The sequence below is a fragment of the Thamnophis elegans genome, chromosome 13 (assembly GCF_009769535.1).
Source record: "Thamnophis elegans isolate rThaEle1 chromosome 13, rThaEle1.pri, whole genome shotgun sequence".
Classification (NCBI taxonomy): domain Eukaryota; kingdom Metazoa; phylum Chordata; class Lepidosauria; order Squamata; family Colubridae; genus Thamnophis; species Thamnophis elegans.
In genome coordinates, this window is record NC_045553.1 from 3,109,897 (window position 1) to 3,125,970 (window position 16,074).

Below are 16,074 nucleotides of genomic sequence, written 5' to 3' on the forward strand. Positions count from 1 at the left end.
CGCTTCATAGGGCTTTCAGCCCTCTCTAAGCAGTTTACAGAGTCAGCATATTGCCCCCAACAACAATCCGGGTCCTCATTTTACCTACCTCGGAAGGATGGAAGGCTGAGTCAACCCTGAGCCGGTGAGATTTGAACCGCTGAACTGCTGATCTAGCAGTCAGCTGAAGTGGCCTGCAGTACTGCACTCTACCCACTGAGCCACCTCGAGGAGCACCTAGACCCCTCCACCAATGGTACAAGTTGGCTGGTGAGGTGGAGAGTAACTTGGCGACATTTCACGAATGCACTGGCTGGGAGCAATGACACCCTTATGCCCCAGAGAGGAAGGATTCACCCCAGATGGGAAAGGGGAGGGCCAGCCCTAGGCGTCGCAACATATGCTATTTCCGATGTGGGAAAGATAGCCACCAAGCAGCCGATTGTCCTTCCCAGGGCCAAATACAAACACCTGCGAAGCTCCCAAGAAGACTAAAGCAACCTTTAGTTCCCGAGAGGGATCATTAAGAGGGATTGAGATCGTAGAGTTCACCCCATTGTCCAGCAAAGGTGAGGGAACGCCGATCAAAGGCCCCAAGTTGGATCAAGACAGTGACAGCGGAGAGGAGACGACCCTATGATAAGTGGCCCCCTAATCCCAGTGACAATTAGCATAGAACTAATGGTTCTTCCTCAGGATTCAGGGCATGATGACGGTTTTACTGGACTCCAGGTGGACCCATTGCCTAGTTAGCCTAAATGTAGAGGAGAGGTTTGGACCACAATTTCGAAAATTAAAAACTCTTAATAGCCTTCTTGCGGTTAGATGGTTTGCTAGCAGGGGAAGGCCCAGCGACCTTTTTTGATTGAACTAATAGGAGTAAAAACGGGACCTCACAAAGAGATGATTAGATTCATTGTAGCCCCAGGAATGGACCATCCCATGGGGCTTGGTTTGGCTTGGCTGGAAAAATGGAACTTGTCCGTAGACTGGAAGAGAAAAGGGTTAAAATTCCTCTGGCAAAACCCCAGAACCGGAAGCCCCAAAGAAAGTGAAATTAAGTAACCACACGTCACTTATTTAAAAAGTGAAAGGGGAAAACGGGGTTTCAACCGAAGAGCAGAAAGAAGCAATTAGCGCCATACCTAGTTGAATACTGGGGTCCCAACCACCACCACCAGATACTGTGCGATCGAGATCCTTACCCAGAGCCAAACTACTGAATCCTATACTGTACTTGATGACACCAAGGGAATTGGAAGAGCTCAGAGCGTTTATCGGCCAGGAAAATTATGCATGGCCGCCGTAGTGTTGTTTTCGGGAGAAAGAGGAGGGCTCTCTTAAGATTTTGCGTTAATTACCATGGCCGGAATGCGATTTGTATGGAGAATGTGTACCCCTTGCCACCGATGAAAGATATGTCAGTCCACTGGAAACATTTGGCGAAGGGAAAAAATTTCACCAAATTATTCAACATGTCTTTCAAACTGTCAAAGTCCTCTTTGTATTATTTAAGGTCATCTTTCTTGCTGGCATCTTCACTAAGCTTTGCCTGGCCTGGGTGCTGATTTGTTCACCTGAGTGCCTTGAATTTGCCTACTATGGTTGCCTGATCCACCTACTTGGTCATCTTGGATCTGACAAATCTACGTTACATTTTTTTTGTACGTAGTTTCATATAACAAGTGCCCAAGAGTGGAAAATGCAGTTACAATTGATACGATATCTTGTTGCAAAAGCCGTACACATGATTACGGTTGACAATCTTATGCCTTGGACATGGGAAACTTTTACTAGATCTGTTTTTTTTTTTTTTTCTGCCTGGCTTTTTGGATTGATAAAAATTTCAGTATTGCTATTGGCTGAGACTTCTTTCCTTGAAACATATTCTTTGATACTATCTTTTCTTTGTATCAGAACTTTAAGGCTATATAAGGTAGTCTTCACTTACCAACCATAATTGGGACCGGCAACTCTGTCACTAAGCCACATAGTCATAAAGAGAAATATGTGATCAACCTGTGATGTAATTTTCAGCTGTGGTTGTTAAGGGATTCACCCTTAAGGGCGTGACTGCAGCTTGCCATTTCCCACTGGCTTTCCCAGTGACTTGATCGAAATTACAAATGGCAACTGTGGGGCTGCAGGACCCCATGGCCATTGTAAATGTACACCACTAGCCAAGTATCCAAATTGCAATCGCGTAACTGTGGGAATGCTGTGTTAGCCACAACTTGGAGGACCGTTGGTCATAAATCTGCTATTTTCAGTTTCTTCATAGCTATGAAGGGTTGTTAAACAAGCAGTCAATAACTGAGGACCGTCCGTAAAATAATTCAGTGAGCGGGAAATAATGAGCAGACTGTTTCAGAGATCGTGCCAGGCATTGAAATAGGCCTTTGGCTGACAATCTTTGTAGCTAATTAATACCTCCAGTTTAATTACCAGTTATTGGGTAATTAGCTTGGAGTTTTGATTCATACAAAAATTTCAGTATGTCTTACCGTGTTTCCCCAAAATTAAGACATGGTCTTATCTTCTTTTGACCCTCGAAATAAGCGCTTGGCCTTATTTTCGGTGAGGTCTTATTATTTTTGAGACGGAGGCGGTGAGCGTGGTCATTTAATGCCTGCTACTGTGTTGCAATATTTTTAGGGAGGGCTTATTTTAGCGCATGCGCTCCAAAGCCCCAATTGGGCTCATTATCCGGGGAGGTGTTATTTTAGGGGAAACGGTACACCCTGGCTTATTCGACAAAAAATGTTTTAGTCTAATCAACCCCATTATATTTGTATGGGAAAGGAATGAATAAATCATCTTGGTTGTTAAAATTACGACCTGTGGTGGTTAGGTTCTATGAAGAAAGAATTGCATAACGTGGAATTTGACTTTGAAGATGGTTTAATATTTTCAAAATCCGCGATCTCTTTTCATTATGTACCTGTTACGTGGCTGTTCACAGCCAGACAAAGGAAGTGGATTTTAATTGTATCGACAGTTTGCTCATCTGTCAGGCATCCATACAGCCTTGCATTTCCAAAAGTTACAACCTCACAAGATTTAAGAAATCAAGTAAAGGGCAGCAGAAGGCTTTAAGCAAACGCTTCCATTTTTTGGGCGACAAAACTATATATGCTGCTGAACAGTAACAATTCATTTACAGAGCTAACATGAATGAAATTAATTGGAATGCCCGGGATAACTTGATGAAAAGAGATGGGTATGAAAATGTTATAACCTAGAAAACTGTTCCGTGGCATTCCCAGTACAGAAAACGATACCCTCTTTGCCATACAATATAATTGCCTAGCAATTATACCTTTGTTATTGAAGATCAGTTTCAAGCTTATTGTCAGAAGAAGGGAAGCGGCTCCCAGGTGGCTTTGTGAATTCACTTCTACCTTTTAACCTTCCGAATAGAGATTATGAAAATGGAAACATACCTGGAAGAAACCTTTACCTGACGCTTCGGCACCCCGAGGGAGCTAGTAACATACATGTATCTCTTTGTTGTATTGCTTTCAGATGACGCTGCAAGTGTGATTCAGTTCGGTAAATCGGCCAAACGATCCCCAGAATCCACCCAGATTGGACAATACGGAAATGGCTTAAAATCGTAGGTATATGGAGTCCAGTCTCCCAAATACTTTTTTTGTTTCATTGAAATGCTAAAAAGAAAAGAAAACTTACTGAATGAATGAAAGTAATACAATATTATCTGTATCTTCAAGTTAAATTGAAAAACCTGGTGTCTTTATAGTCAGATTCCATTCTTCTCAGAAGCTTGCACTTTTCTGAATTTTTGCTTTAGCCCTCTCCAGATTTTCAGCTAATTCAACACAGTAAGCTTGTCCTCTGCCGTGTCGTTTTCCATATCTCCCGGCAGAATTGATTTTGATATTCCATAAGCTGGACTCTTTTTCTGCAGAGGTTCCATGCGGATCGGCAAGGATTTCATCCTCTTTACGAAGAAGGAAAACAGCATGACGTGTCTCTTCTTGTCCCGCACCTTTCACGAAGAGGAAGGCATCGACGAGGTTGGCAAGACGTTCGCCTTGATAAAATAGAGAACGCTCTGGTTTCTGCAAAACCATCGAAGTAAAATTAATTCTAAAGCAATTTTTGTTTTGTTTTGGTTTTTTTTGAAAAAAATCTGCAGGTGATTGTTCCGCTGCCCACCTGGAATGCCCGCACCAGAGAGCCTTTGACAGATAACATGGAAAAGTTTTCCATCGAGACGGAATTGATTTACAAGTATTCTCCTTTCAAATCGGAGCGGGAAGTGATGCAACAGTTTGACAAGATTTTTGGAGAGAAAGGTAGCGTATTTTTAGCACACTTTACGGTATAGTATGTGAATGCTTCAACACTGGAAGTTCTTAAGAAGACGGTGAATAACCATTTTTCTGAAGCGGTGTAGTGTTTCCTGCCGAAGCAGGGGGGTTGGACTAGAAGACCTCCAAGGTCCCTTCCAACTCTTATCATTCTATTTCTATTCAGCACAGAAAATTGAGCACAGAAAACCCAATTTTTTTATCTTAAGTGAAACAACTGTTATTCTTTAAAAAAAAAAAGTATTCTTTGAAATCAAGTTTTCAACCTAGCATGTTTTCACGATAGACCCAGTGTGCATGTGTCTGCCTATTAAAAGGAAGAGACTGCGCACACGAGAGAGGATTAATGGTACCGTGTGTCTCTTACTCCAGGGACCTTGGTGATCGTCTTCAACCTCAAATTGATGGACAATGGTGAACCCGAGCTAGACGTGACCTCTGATCCCCGAGATATCCAGATGGCTGAAACTCCACCCGAGGGAACGTAGGTTTGATAGCCTCCGCAGTCTTAAGCTCCCCTTTTATTTGGTCTTTAATCAAGGATAACATAATTTGCATGCTGTTAATCACTCAGTTTGCAGACGATGAATTTGGTAGGATGAGAGAACATTTTTAGGATGATGTGCGCTCTCCTCCCTCCCTCCCTCTGTCTCTCTGTCTGTCTCTCTCTTCTCTTTGATCTGTAAGCCTGTGTTCCATTTCAGGAAACCTGAACGTCGTTCTTTCCGTGCATACGCTGCTGTGCTCTACATCGATCCCAGAATGCGGATCTTCATCCATGGCCACAAAGTTCAAACCAAACGCCTCTCCTGCTGCTTATACAAGCCTAGGTATGATGCATAGCCCATTCTCTTGCAGCCAGCGAGTTCTCTTCAGATGTCAAAACAAACTCGAGTTGCTATATTGCTATTTCAGTCGAATGTCAACCGAAATTCCCTTTCGGTTTAGCCAATCCTTCAGGCCTTGCCTCGTCTCCTCTCATCACAACATACTTCGGATTTTAGCTTGCATTCATCATCTGATTCTTTCATCAACATGCAAGATGTTACGATTATTTTTGATTTATCAGTTTGAGCCTTCTCCTTTTACAAGTCGCGCGAGCCTGCACGAAATTTGGTACCCGGTATATCTCCACTCTTGCCCTGGCGTGGCATTTGCACAGTTTTGGCCCACAGATTAAAGAGAAATGGAAATGCTTTGTGAAAGACTTGCAACGAAACGAACAGATGCCTATTGCGGTCATTAACCAGCAGAAAGAAAGAAGAAAAGAAAAGAAAAACATTTTTTAAATATCCTGAAGATCCGAAAAATATTAAAGGCTTCATTCTTCTTAGTTAATATCTAACTTGTGGAATTATGGAGCCTTCTGACTGATCTGAGAAAAATATATTACAGTAGCTGACGATAAAAAAAAAAAGTCACTTTGCTGAGGCAAAGCCATTCCCTAATCAGAACAAGTTCAATGGCTCTTAATATTCATTGTCTAATTTTATGTAGCACAACACAAAACCTGGCAATCTTATATTCAAAATGTAAAAATCACTTGCCGTGCTGGTCATTACAGCATATCCTGTTTTACTTGCCAGGAGTGGCGCAATTAGAGCATTTCGGGATGGGCCACCATCTTTTTGCATGCTTCCCAATCGGCTTCCAACAAGCAGCGTTAATGGAGAATGTGGAAGTAAAATAGCAAGTTCTAACCACTTGCGATGTCTTACAACCACGGTGATTTATTTAGCCGAATGAGAAGTAACCTTGTTGTCGTCACAAGATTTTCTGCGTGGTGTCTGTGGCACTTAACAGTGGAGTTGCAAGGCAGGGTGCAGGGCAACCAAAGGGGCAGAGATAGGGGGAGAACAGGTGGTTAGGGGGAGTAGAAGGAGAGATAGTCCTGGAAGAACCGAGGTTCGGGTCTGGGAATGACCCAGTCCGGAATGGCTTGGATTAAGGAGGGAGTGTGGACTTCTGGCTAATGACCAGTGGAATTCGGTTGAGAATGGCAGTGCTGGGATTGCCATCACTGATATAATCACGTAGGGTCACGCTTTATGACTGCATCGCTTAGTGACAGACATTCCGGTCCCAATTACTGTCGTAATTCATAGATTTACTTTGTATTTTTAACCTCTCGATGAAATTTCTGTTGGCTGTGGATAGTCAAATGTCAGGTAGGCGTTAAATTACTTGATTTCAGGCTCAAAATCCACATCTGGGCAGTCAGGCAGGAGGGAGCCAGATTGTATGACCGTAGAACAGCTGGAATCAATAATCTTTTGGTTCTTTTAAGCTTTGTTTTGCTCACTTAAGGTGCAGTTAAGGGCTCGTTCCAGTTAACTTTTTCTCAAGTTTTCTTAAGAACAATAAGGAAATGGTTTTCTGCGGCTTTTTCCAGAATTTTTTTTTTTCTCAAGCATTTCGAGGTGTGTGGTCCAGCTGAGCATACATTTTAAGAAATTGGAAGCCTGCTCTATTGTTAAATATCCAAGAAAATTACAAGCCGTATTGGAATGCGCAGGTTTTTGTGGCTTGTGGCCGTATTGATGCATTCCCTCTCTTTTTCCCCTCCCTCTTCTTGCAACTTCTTAACAGGATGTACAAGTATACATCCAAGCGCTTCAAGACTCGAGCAGAACAAGAGGTGAAGAAAGCAGAGCATATGGCTCGGATTGGTGAGTCCCCGAAAAGAAAGGAATGGGAACCCCTTGGAGCAGGAATGGGGAGCTAAATCAGATAGTTGGATTAATTAAACCAAGGGCACTGTTCTGATCCAGGCTTCCTTAGAAAGCAAGAAGCAAAGTCTTGGTCCCTGCAAACCCCTTTTATTTACACGATACTGAATTCCTTTCATTCACAGTCGGCAAGGCTTATTAAACAGCCTTTCAGAGGAATGTTTAGCCACACGAACCTTATCTCGCTTGGAGAGCTGCCAAATAACTAGTTTCCAAACGCAGGGCAAGGCAGAACTTGGCACAGTCGCTTAAAGTCACACACAGAACTTTCCACTCTTGAAACGACCGAAGGAACGAATTGTTTCCCGCAAAAGCCCCCTCCCCGTTCGCTCCTCTGTTGTTTCCTATGGGAGGGGCCATTCACCGTCCAACTGTGGCTTTAACTCCCAAGTCGACCTCTGTTCTTTAGCTGTTCCCTTCGTCTGGCAACTCTGTGCATGAGCACACTGGGAATAGGCTCCAGCTGTTCATCTGCCTCACTGATGTCTGACTCCGAAGGCAGCTGATAACTGGCAGACGGCCCTGGCCCCCTCTCTGCCCCCGACACAGAGCCCTCACCAGAGCCTTCCCCAGACTCCAGGACTGGCCCAGGTTCCTCCCCAACCCTCCTCACTGTCTGACTCTGCTGGCTGCTGGCAGGCCACAACATGCACAAGTTTTGCACACGTTCTGTATCCAAACTGCATTGTGTTCCTACATGGGGCTCCCCAAGCCTTCCGAAAAGGGTGTTGCCTTTAGAAAGCCGCCCTGGTTTTCTGAAGGCGGCACAATTCCCTACCCATTCTGGGAGCCATGTTCACTGGAGAAGCTGCGTCCAAAAAGAAAACGGAAAACGTAGTGAGATTCTCATACTTCTGGAAATCACCTGGTGACCATAGAACACTAAATGGCAGTAAATCCGGTCCATCGTAGCCTTGAAGCAACTGGTTGCACGCCAAATACCACCGGTATACATTTTCTCTGAAGGTTTAATTTCTCTTTTGCAGTGGAAGAGAAGGCCCGAGAAGCGGAAAGCAAAGCCCGTGCTTTAGAGCTACGGCTGGGAGGAGACCTTAGTAGAGAGTCCAGGGTAAATACACTGCATTTGATTGCTAAGGTGAAATGTCGTTATCCAAGAAGAGATTCAGAGAAATCTCCTCTAGCTGAACGAAATAACTGGATGTGCTTGGTAGACGGGAAGGACAAAGGTTAAAGAATAAAGGTTCATGATCAAAATTGCTGGAATATCTATTCTGATGATGCACCATAATAATAATAATAATAATATACGTGTACATATGCACGCGTGTATAATCATTATATAATTGCCTGACTTGCTATTTGAAAAAATGTTTCCTGTCTGAAGTAGGAAGAGAGAGCTGAACATTTTGAAACCTCAGCAGAAGTAGGCTTCTTTTTTAAAATTGTGCATGCTTAACTTTTGTGAGGGGGCGCGGTGGCTCAGTGGCTAATATACTGAGCTTGTCGATCAGAAAGGTCGGCAGTTTGGCGGTTCAAATCCCTAGCGCTGCGTAACGGAGTGAGCTCCCGTGACTTGTCCCAGCTTCTCCCTACCTAGCAATTCGAAAGCAGGTAAAAAATGCAAGTAGAAAAATAGGGACCACCTTTGGTGGGAAGGGAACAGCGTTCCATGCGCCTTTCGGCGTTGAGTCATGCCGGCCACACGACCACAGAGATAGACGTCTTCGGACAGCGCTGGCTCTTCGGCTTTGAAACGGAGATGAGCATTGCCCCCTAGAGCCGGGATTGACTAGCACTCATGTGCTGGGGAACCTTTACCTTTAACTTTTGTGCGTTCCAGATGTATGATGTTTTCTGAAATTCATGGAATGAATGTGTGAGTGAATGTGTATAAACGGGCAAACAGTGCTCGGCCTCACTGTGCTTATTGGAGCTTAAGGCCTTGAGCGAACGAGCTGTTGTTATAAAGATGTGAACGTTAAACAGACAAATTACATTACTTCCCTGTTTTAAGCAGAGGTGTTTTTTACCTCTGTAGGTTATGCTGCGCCAGGCTCAAGACGTAGCAATAACCATACGGAGGGAGGCAGATGTTAAAAAGAGGATCAGGGAGGCAAAACAGCGGTGAGTGGACAAGATACTGTTCCTTCATGTTCCTTGCTTTCTTTCTCTTCAAATAAGTGGTCCATTAAAGAAGTAAAAAAATAATAATAGGGGAAAGTAAAGTTTCAACGGCATTGAAAAAAATGAATTACCGTATAAGATGCACCTAGCTTTTGGGGTAGAAAAACGGGGGGGGGGGGGATCTGCCTCTGCCTCCAGGCAATTTGCCTCCTAACAGAAAACAGCAAACAGCCTGTTTCAGTTTCAGCACAGCCTGATTAGCACAAGCAGCTGATTGTCGGTCGGATTGGCCTACTGCTGTTTCAGGCTGCAGGGATTGCCGTTTGCTTATTGCTGCCTCAGTGCGCCCCGTTTTCGGCCCGTTCTGGGCGGCAGGGATCAGAACGGGTGGAAAACAGGGCGCGCGGAGGCCAAAAATGGGGTGCGGAGGCCGAAAAAGGGGCACGCAGAGGCGGAAATCAGCTATGTCAATCTCTGCAGCCTGAAACAGCTGATGGTCAGGAGGCTGATCCAACCAACAATCAGCTGCTTGTGCCAATCAGGCTGTGCTGAAGCTGAAACTGAAACAGGCTGTTTGCTGCAAGGAGGCAAATTGCTGGGAGGCAGAGGCGGAATGGTGAGGACCGGGAGCTTGGCGGGGCTACATTCGGTCTAAGGTGCACCCATATTTTCACCCTCTTGGGGGGGGGGGGGCAGAGCGCGTTTTATACTCCAAAAAATACAGTATGTCCATTTTTCACACTTCGACTATCATCCCCACAGTCATATAATAAAAATTTGGATGGTTGGTCATTTGTGTGCATTTGTGATGCTTGCGGGGGGTCCTGTGATAATCTTTTGTGACCTCATGGCAAGCAAAGTCAATGGGGAAGCCAGATTCATGAAACAACCATGTTAACAACTGCAGTGATTCACTTATCAGCCATGTCAAGAAAGGTTGTAAAATGTAGTAGCAAAACTCAGCAAAACTTCCTTGCCTAGAGAGCAGAAGTGTTGGGCTCCACCTATTAAGCCTGGGAAAGGAAAGATTGAAATAGCTGTCGACTATTTAAAAGAGTGAATTGTTAGAACGTGGGCAGAACCACACAGGACAAGAAGCAAAGGCCTTAAATTGCATTTACCTTAAAAGGTAAATTTTGGATGGGCCCTAGGAAAGTTTCCTATTGGGAAAAGCTATTCAGCAGTGGAACAGAATGCTTCGTGAGACTGAATGGCCACCGGAGGCATTTAAATTGAGGCTGGACGGCCCTCTGTTGGAGGTGATGTAGTAGTGGATTCTTGAAACGGCAGGAGGGTTGGGTTAGATTATCTCCCCATGTCCAAATACTACATTCCGCAAGCCCCTAAAATTTGGCTAAGTTAGTAAAGTAAGTTTATTTTTGTGGGTTTACAGACGTCGTTTCGGACATTTCGTATTAAATGAATTAACACAATGTGTTTCCGAGAAAGGCTGCAAGGTATTGAACTGAAATATTTATTGGATACACTGCTGAACAAGATCGCAGGGCGGATGGCACTCTCCACACCCGAGAATCAGGCGGGGGGGGCAGCTCTTCCTCATAGGAGGTGATGTGTTGGCGCTCTTTGCTGCTGACCAGAATATAATAACAACAACAACAACTCTTGGTCACTAGCTGATAACCCGGCGTTGGCCAGGTATTTATTTATAGGGGGGAAATGTCCTGACCAAACGTCGTTTCTAATGTTGGATTTTCCCCGTTAACAGAGGGAGCCCCCCCTTGTGGAGTACTGTGAAGCCGTTACCATGGCAACTCCACCATGCTGTACAGTAGAAGCCATTTTACAGCAATACAGTAAAAGTCGTTTTAAGGCACAACAGGCTGCATCTTAACAGAACCCGAGGGGTGTTAGCGGTGTGTCTTATCTCCCCCCCCCCGCCCCCCGGTATTTGTTTCCAGAGAGCAAGTCATCTGTGTTGAAATTTGGTTGAAATTGCTCGAGGCGTTCCAGAGTTATGCTGGAACACACACACACACACACACACGGGGGGGGGGAGAGAAAGAGAGAGGGGAGAGAGAGAGAGAGAGGAAAGAGTGAAAGAGAAAAGAGAGAAAGGGGGAGAGGGAAGAGAGACAGAAAAAGAGAGAGAGAAAGAGGGAGAGGGAAGAGAGGGGGAAAAGAGACAGAAAGAGAAAAGAGAGAAAGAGAAAAGAGGGAAAAGAGAAGAGAGAGAGAAAAGAGGGAATACACACACACACACACACACACACACACACACACACATATATATATAATAGTTGTACCGAGCCCTTGGAACAATACCTGCTCTTATCCCAATTTTTACTGGCTGCACATCCCTTCATAAAAGGGCAAGAATGTGAATCTTGTGAGCCTCCTTTTAGGGTTCTAATCCCTGTTCCCCAGATAAATATCCACGGATTTTCTTTTGACTCGGTTTCCCGCTTTGCAGAGCCCTGAAAGAGCCCAAGGAACTGAACTTCATTTTCGGTGTGAACATAGAGCAGCGCCATCTGGACGGGATGTTTGTCTACAATTGCAGTCGGTTGATTAAGATGTATGAGAAGGTGGGCCCTCAGCTGGAAGGTGGCATGTGAGTTCCCGCGGAGTCCTCCCCACCCCCTTTATCATTGAAGAAGTGGGACAGTCTTTCCTTGCTGAAGAAGAAGAACTTTCTTTAATTTCTGTGAGAGATAAGAGCTGGACGTTATATTCTTAAAGAGAAAGAACTTCCAGAATTCCAGATTCACTTCACAACCACGTTACTAATTCCACAACGGCAGTGATTCACTTTAAGAAAAGTCGTAAAGTGGGAGCAAAACTCCCTTACCAAATTTCTCACTTACTAAACATAAATTTTTTGGCCCAATCACGCTGTAATTCGGGTCCCTCTGCTCCCGACACATTCCCCTATTTGTTGCCGTGGGGAACCCATCTTCCCTGTATTTCTTCTCTGACATTTATTAGCAATAGCAGTTAGACTTATATACCGCTTCATAGGGCTTTCAGCCCTCTCTAAGCGGTTTACAGAGTCAGCATATCGCCCCAACAACAATCCAGGTCCTCATTTCACCCACCTCGGAAGGATGGAAGGCTGAGTCAACCTTGAGCCGGTGAGATTAGAACCGCTGAACTGCAGATAGCAGTCAGCTGAAGTGGCCTGCAGTACTGCACTCTAACCACTGCGACACCTCGGCTCTTATTAGGGGGTTGGATTGATGCCGCCAAACATGACCCCATGTTCCTTCCCCGTAGGGCCTGTGGCGGTGTAGTTGGAGTAGTGGATGTCCCCTATCTGGTTCTGGAACCCACGCACAACAAGCAGGATTTTGCCGATGCGAAAGAATACCGGCACTTGTTAAAAGCAATGGGAGAGCACTTGGCTCAGTATTGGAAGGACATTGAGATCGGTAAGAAGTCATGGGGGTGGGAGTGGGGGGGAGTTGGGGGGAGGAAAGGAGGAAGAATAATGGGAAGGAAGCTCTAGGAACCATGGAGACATTGATCGTTCATTTGAAAAAGACATATGTATTTTTTTAAAAATATTTTTAATTGAAACAAGTATATGTATTTTTTTTAAATTCAAAAAAACATCCAGCTCAGAAAGGCATCAGCAAGTTCTGGGATGATTTTGGCTACCTCTCTGCCAACTGGAATCAGCCGCCATCAAATGAATTGCGTTACAAAAGGCGGAGAGCCATGGAGATCCCAACCACTATTCAGTGTGGTAAGTGGTGAATTGAAGATTCCTCTATTCTGGGGTCCAAACGCAGCAAAAGCCAGTGGTCACAGCCAAAGAGCAGAAATAGCATTAGCACATAGATTTATATGCCGCTTTGCAGTGCTTTTCCAGCCCTCTCTAAGTGGTTTACAGAGTCAGCCTCTTGCCCCCAACAATCTGGGTCCTCATTTTGCCCACCTCGGAAAGATGGAAGGCTAAGTTCAACTTTGAGTCGGTCAGGATCAAACTAGTGGCAGTCGGCAGAAATAGCTTGCAATACTGCATTCTAACCACTGTGTCACAAGGAAGGAGAATGAGAAAGGGAAGAAGAGAGAGGGAAGGAAGGAATAGCATTAGCACATAGATTTATATACCACTTTCCAGCCCTCTCTAAGTGGTTTACAGAGTCAGCCTCTTGCCCCCAACAATCTGGGTCCTCATCTTACCCACCTCGGAAGGACAGAAGGCTTGAGTCAACCTTGAGTCGGTCAGGATCGAACTGCTGGCAAGGGACCCTTGGTATCGCATCCTCTTTACACAACAGTAGTGGAGAATCTGAAATCCCAGAAGCTTCTTGTAGTCCCCAAATTAACTTTCTTGTAGTTCCTAGAATACCTTCAACTGGAACAGACCAATATAGTTTGCTGCCACTTTTAGTTGGGGAGTATATTATACTGAAGTGCAATCCTTATAGCTAAGTGTACGTAATGAAAGTAAAGCTAAGTCTTAAATCCAAGAAAACGGAGAATTTGTATTTTTGTTTGTATATGTGAGATGGATTGATCCATTTTCCACCATTGCCTTTCCCTTGTGACTCTTCGCCGATGAACAATTGGCAGAAGAGCATTTTTCAATGTTCTTTTGGGGACATTTTCTCACGCAATAAGAAGCCACACACACACAAACAGTGTACGTGGCTTCTTTCTTAATTATTGATTGATTTGATTTATAACCTACCTACTCTGGAGGGAACTTACTGGAGGTAGCTAAACAGAAAATTTAAAAACAATATACATTAAGACATGGAAGTTAGTCTTAGAGGTAAAACAAATACATCTTTCTCTTGTGCACTGCTTGGGGAATCCAAGCATGGATTAATTTTGTCCATTAGCCTAGAGACTGAGTTATGCAAATTGCTGGCCACGCCTCCTCTGACTGGACTGGTTCAGTTTTTTTAACTCAATCCAGCCTAAAGAGACGCAAAATAATTCTCTCTAGGTTACTAGACAGATTCATCATTATTATTTTCACACATTCATCATTATTATTTCAGCTTGGTTACTTGACCAATTCATCATTATTTCGGCTGCTTGCTAGACAAATTCATCATTATTATTTCAGCTTGGATTCCACTTCACTGGATTGAGTTCCCTGCAGGGTAAATATCTCTGCAAGGGGTTCATTTCTCCTCGGTTTCAGTGATGAGTAGTGATGATGTAGTAGTAGTAGTAGTAGTAGTAGTAGTAGTAGTAGTAGTAGTAAAACAATGCAGCTAATCTCTTGGAAAGACAAATACCACGTCCCCCAGGCATATATTTACTTAAGTAAATTAAATAATGTGGATCGTTGTAGGTGATAGCTCTAACTATCTATGCTATGAAAAATATCTGTGAAAGGAAATTCCTCGTGTACCAGGCTAAAAATGCGTAAGGCCGTTGCCAAGCATTGCACTTTCAATACCTTAGTTGAGAGACCTGTGTGAAGGTGTCTCACGTTTTAGCATGCTGATTGTGTGTTATGTCCTCATGTGATAGATGTGTGTTTGAAATGGCGGACGCTCCCATTCCAGCTCAGCTCTGTGGAACAAGAATACCCAGATACCTGGATGTGCGCCATGAACCCCGATCCCGAACAAGATAGGTGAGTAAGAATCAGAAAGCCGTTTAAATAATTAAATTGCCTTTGCACCCGTTAGATCACTTTAGCAATAGCAGTTAGACTTATATACCGCTTGATAGGGCTTTCAGCCCTCTCTAAGCGGTTTACAGAGTCAGCATATCGCCCCCAACAACAATCCGGGTCCTCATTTCACCCACCTCGGAAGGATGGAAGGCTGAGTCAACCCTGAGCCGGTGAGATTTGAACAGCCGAACTGCAGTCAGCTGAAGTAGCCTGCAGTGCTGCATTTAACCACTGCGCCACGTCGGCTCTCATTCTCCTATTAAACAGAATAGAGAGAGAGAGAGAATAGAGCCCAGAAGGAACAAAAAAAAAGCAAGTTGAATAGTATAATCAATAGGGGAAGAGAAGAAATTAGCTCAATCTTTAGCTCAATACTATCAAACTAATCACTGAGGCTGCATTGTTATTACTGTTGATCTTCTCATCGTTCCTATCTCGCCTGTGGTGTGAATCTTCATCTCGGTGTTAGCCGAAGATCCCCTAAACCCAGGTATGTTTTCATCACATTGCTGAGGTTTTTTTTCATCTTCTTCTTCTTCCTTCCTCTGACAGGTGTGAAGCTCTTGAGCAGAAGCAGAAGGTTCCCCTGAGCTTCTTGAAAAAAGAGAAAACGCAGGAAGATAAGCAGAAAGAGCTGACGGATAAAATTCGCCAGCAGCAGGAGAAACTGGAGGCCTTGCAGGCAAGTTGGCACGCTGGACTCTTAACATTCTTCAGACTTTAAATCCCGTCATGTTCAGCGGCTTCATTCCACCAAAGTATTTGCAGATGTTTACTGTCGGAGCTCAGTCGTTCATACATCCGCGTTTCTACAAATTCTGCTACAAAATCTGTTGACTCTACACTAATTCAGAAGCGTATTGTTGTGACCTTGTCGGCTGCCAACCCCTCCATCAACCGAATCACAGCAGGCGGAGGCGTGGGATTCAGGGTCAGCATCAAGGCAACCTGGGAACTCCGAGGGGGAAGAGGGAATGGAGCTGGCAGAGAGAGGGGTGGGGAGAGAGAGAGGCGGAGCTGGGCTGTCCATCAGCCCTCAGATGGAGCGTCAACAGCCCCCAGGTCTGGAGGTGGCTGATGAGGAAGAGGAGGAATAGCTGAGTCCAGTGCCTGATTAGCGAATGCACAGAAGGGAGAGGAGAGGAGAGCAGTGGAAATCTATGAGCCGGTCAGCATCAAGGCAGCCTGAGGGGAAAGGGAATGGAGCTGGCAGAGAGAGAGAGTGGCGGAGCCTGGGCTTCCGTCAGCCCTCAAATGGAGAGTCAACAGCCCCCAGATCTGGAGGTGGCTGATGAGGAAGAGGAGGAACAGCTGGCTCCAGTGCCTGATTAGCGAATGCGTAGAA

At 44.7% G+C, this 16,074-nt stretch overlaps 1 protein-coding gene across 2 annotated transcripts in view; it reads left to right on the plus strand.

Moving 5' to 3' along the window:
• Positions 1 to 16,074, plus strand: part of MORC2 (MORC family CW-type zinc finger 2) — a 42,126-nt gene that overhangs the window by 13,262 nt on the left and 12,790 nt on the right. Inside the window, exons 5-17 of one of the 2 annotated variants that reach the window (XM_032229141.1) lie at positions 3,505 to 3,595; positions 3,908 to 4,016; positions 4,139 to 4,298; positions 4,686 to 4,797; positions 5,018 to 5,143; positions 6,903 to 6,982; positions 8,029 to 8,111; positions 9,042 to 9,127; positions 11,559 to 11,699; positions 12,362 to 12,516; positions 12,705 to 12,833; positions 14,582 to 14,687; positions 15,282 to 15,411. In XM_032229141.1, coding sequence (XP_032085032.1) covers positions 3,505 to 3,595; positions 3,908 to 4,016; positions 4,139 to 4,298; positions 4,686 to 4,797; positions 5,018 to 5,143; positions 6,903 to 6,982; positions 8,029 to 8,111; positions 9,042 to 9,127; positions 11,559 to 11,699; positions 12,362 to 12,516; positions 12,705 to 12,833; positions 14,582 to 14,687; positions 15,282 to 15,411 — 1,508 coding nt within the window. Of the gene's footprint in view, positions 1 to 3,504; positions 3,600 to 3,907; positions 4,017 to 4,138; positions 4,299 to 4,685; positions 4,798 to 5,017; positions 5,144 to 6,902; positions 6,983 to 8,028; positions 8,112 to 9,041; positions 9,128 to 11,558; positions 11,700 to 12,361; positions 12,517 to 12,704; positions 12,834 to 14,581; positions 14,688 to 15,281; positions 15,412 to 16,074 lie in introns of those variants that run through there. The other variant, XM_032229142.1, reaches the window with a different exon arrangement.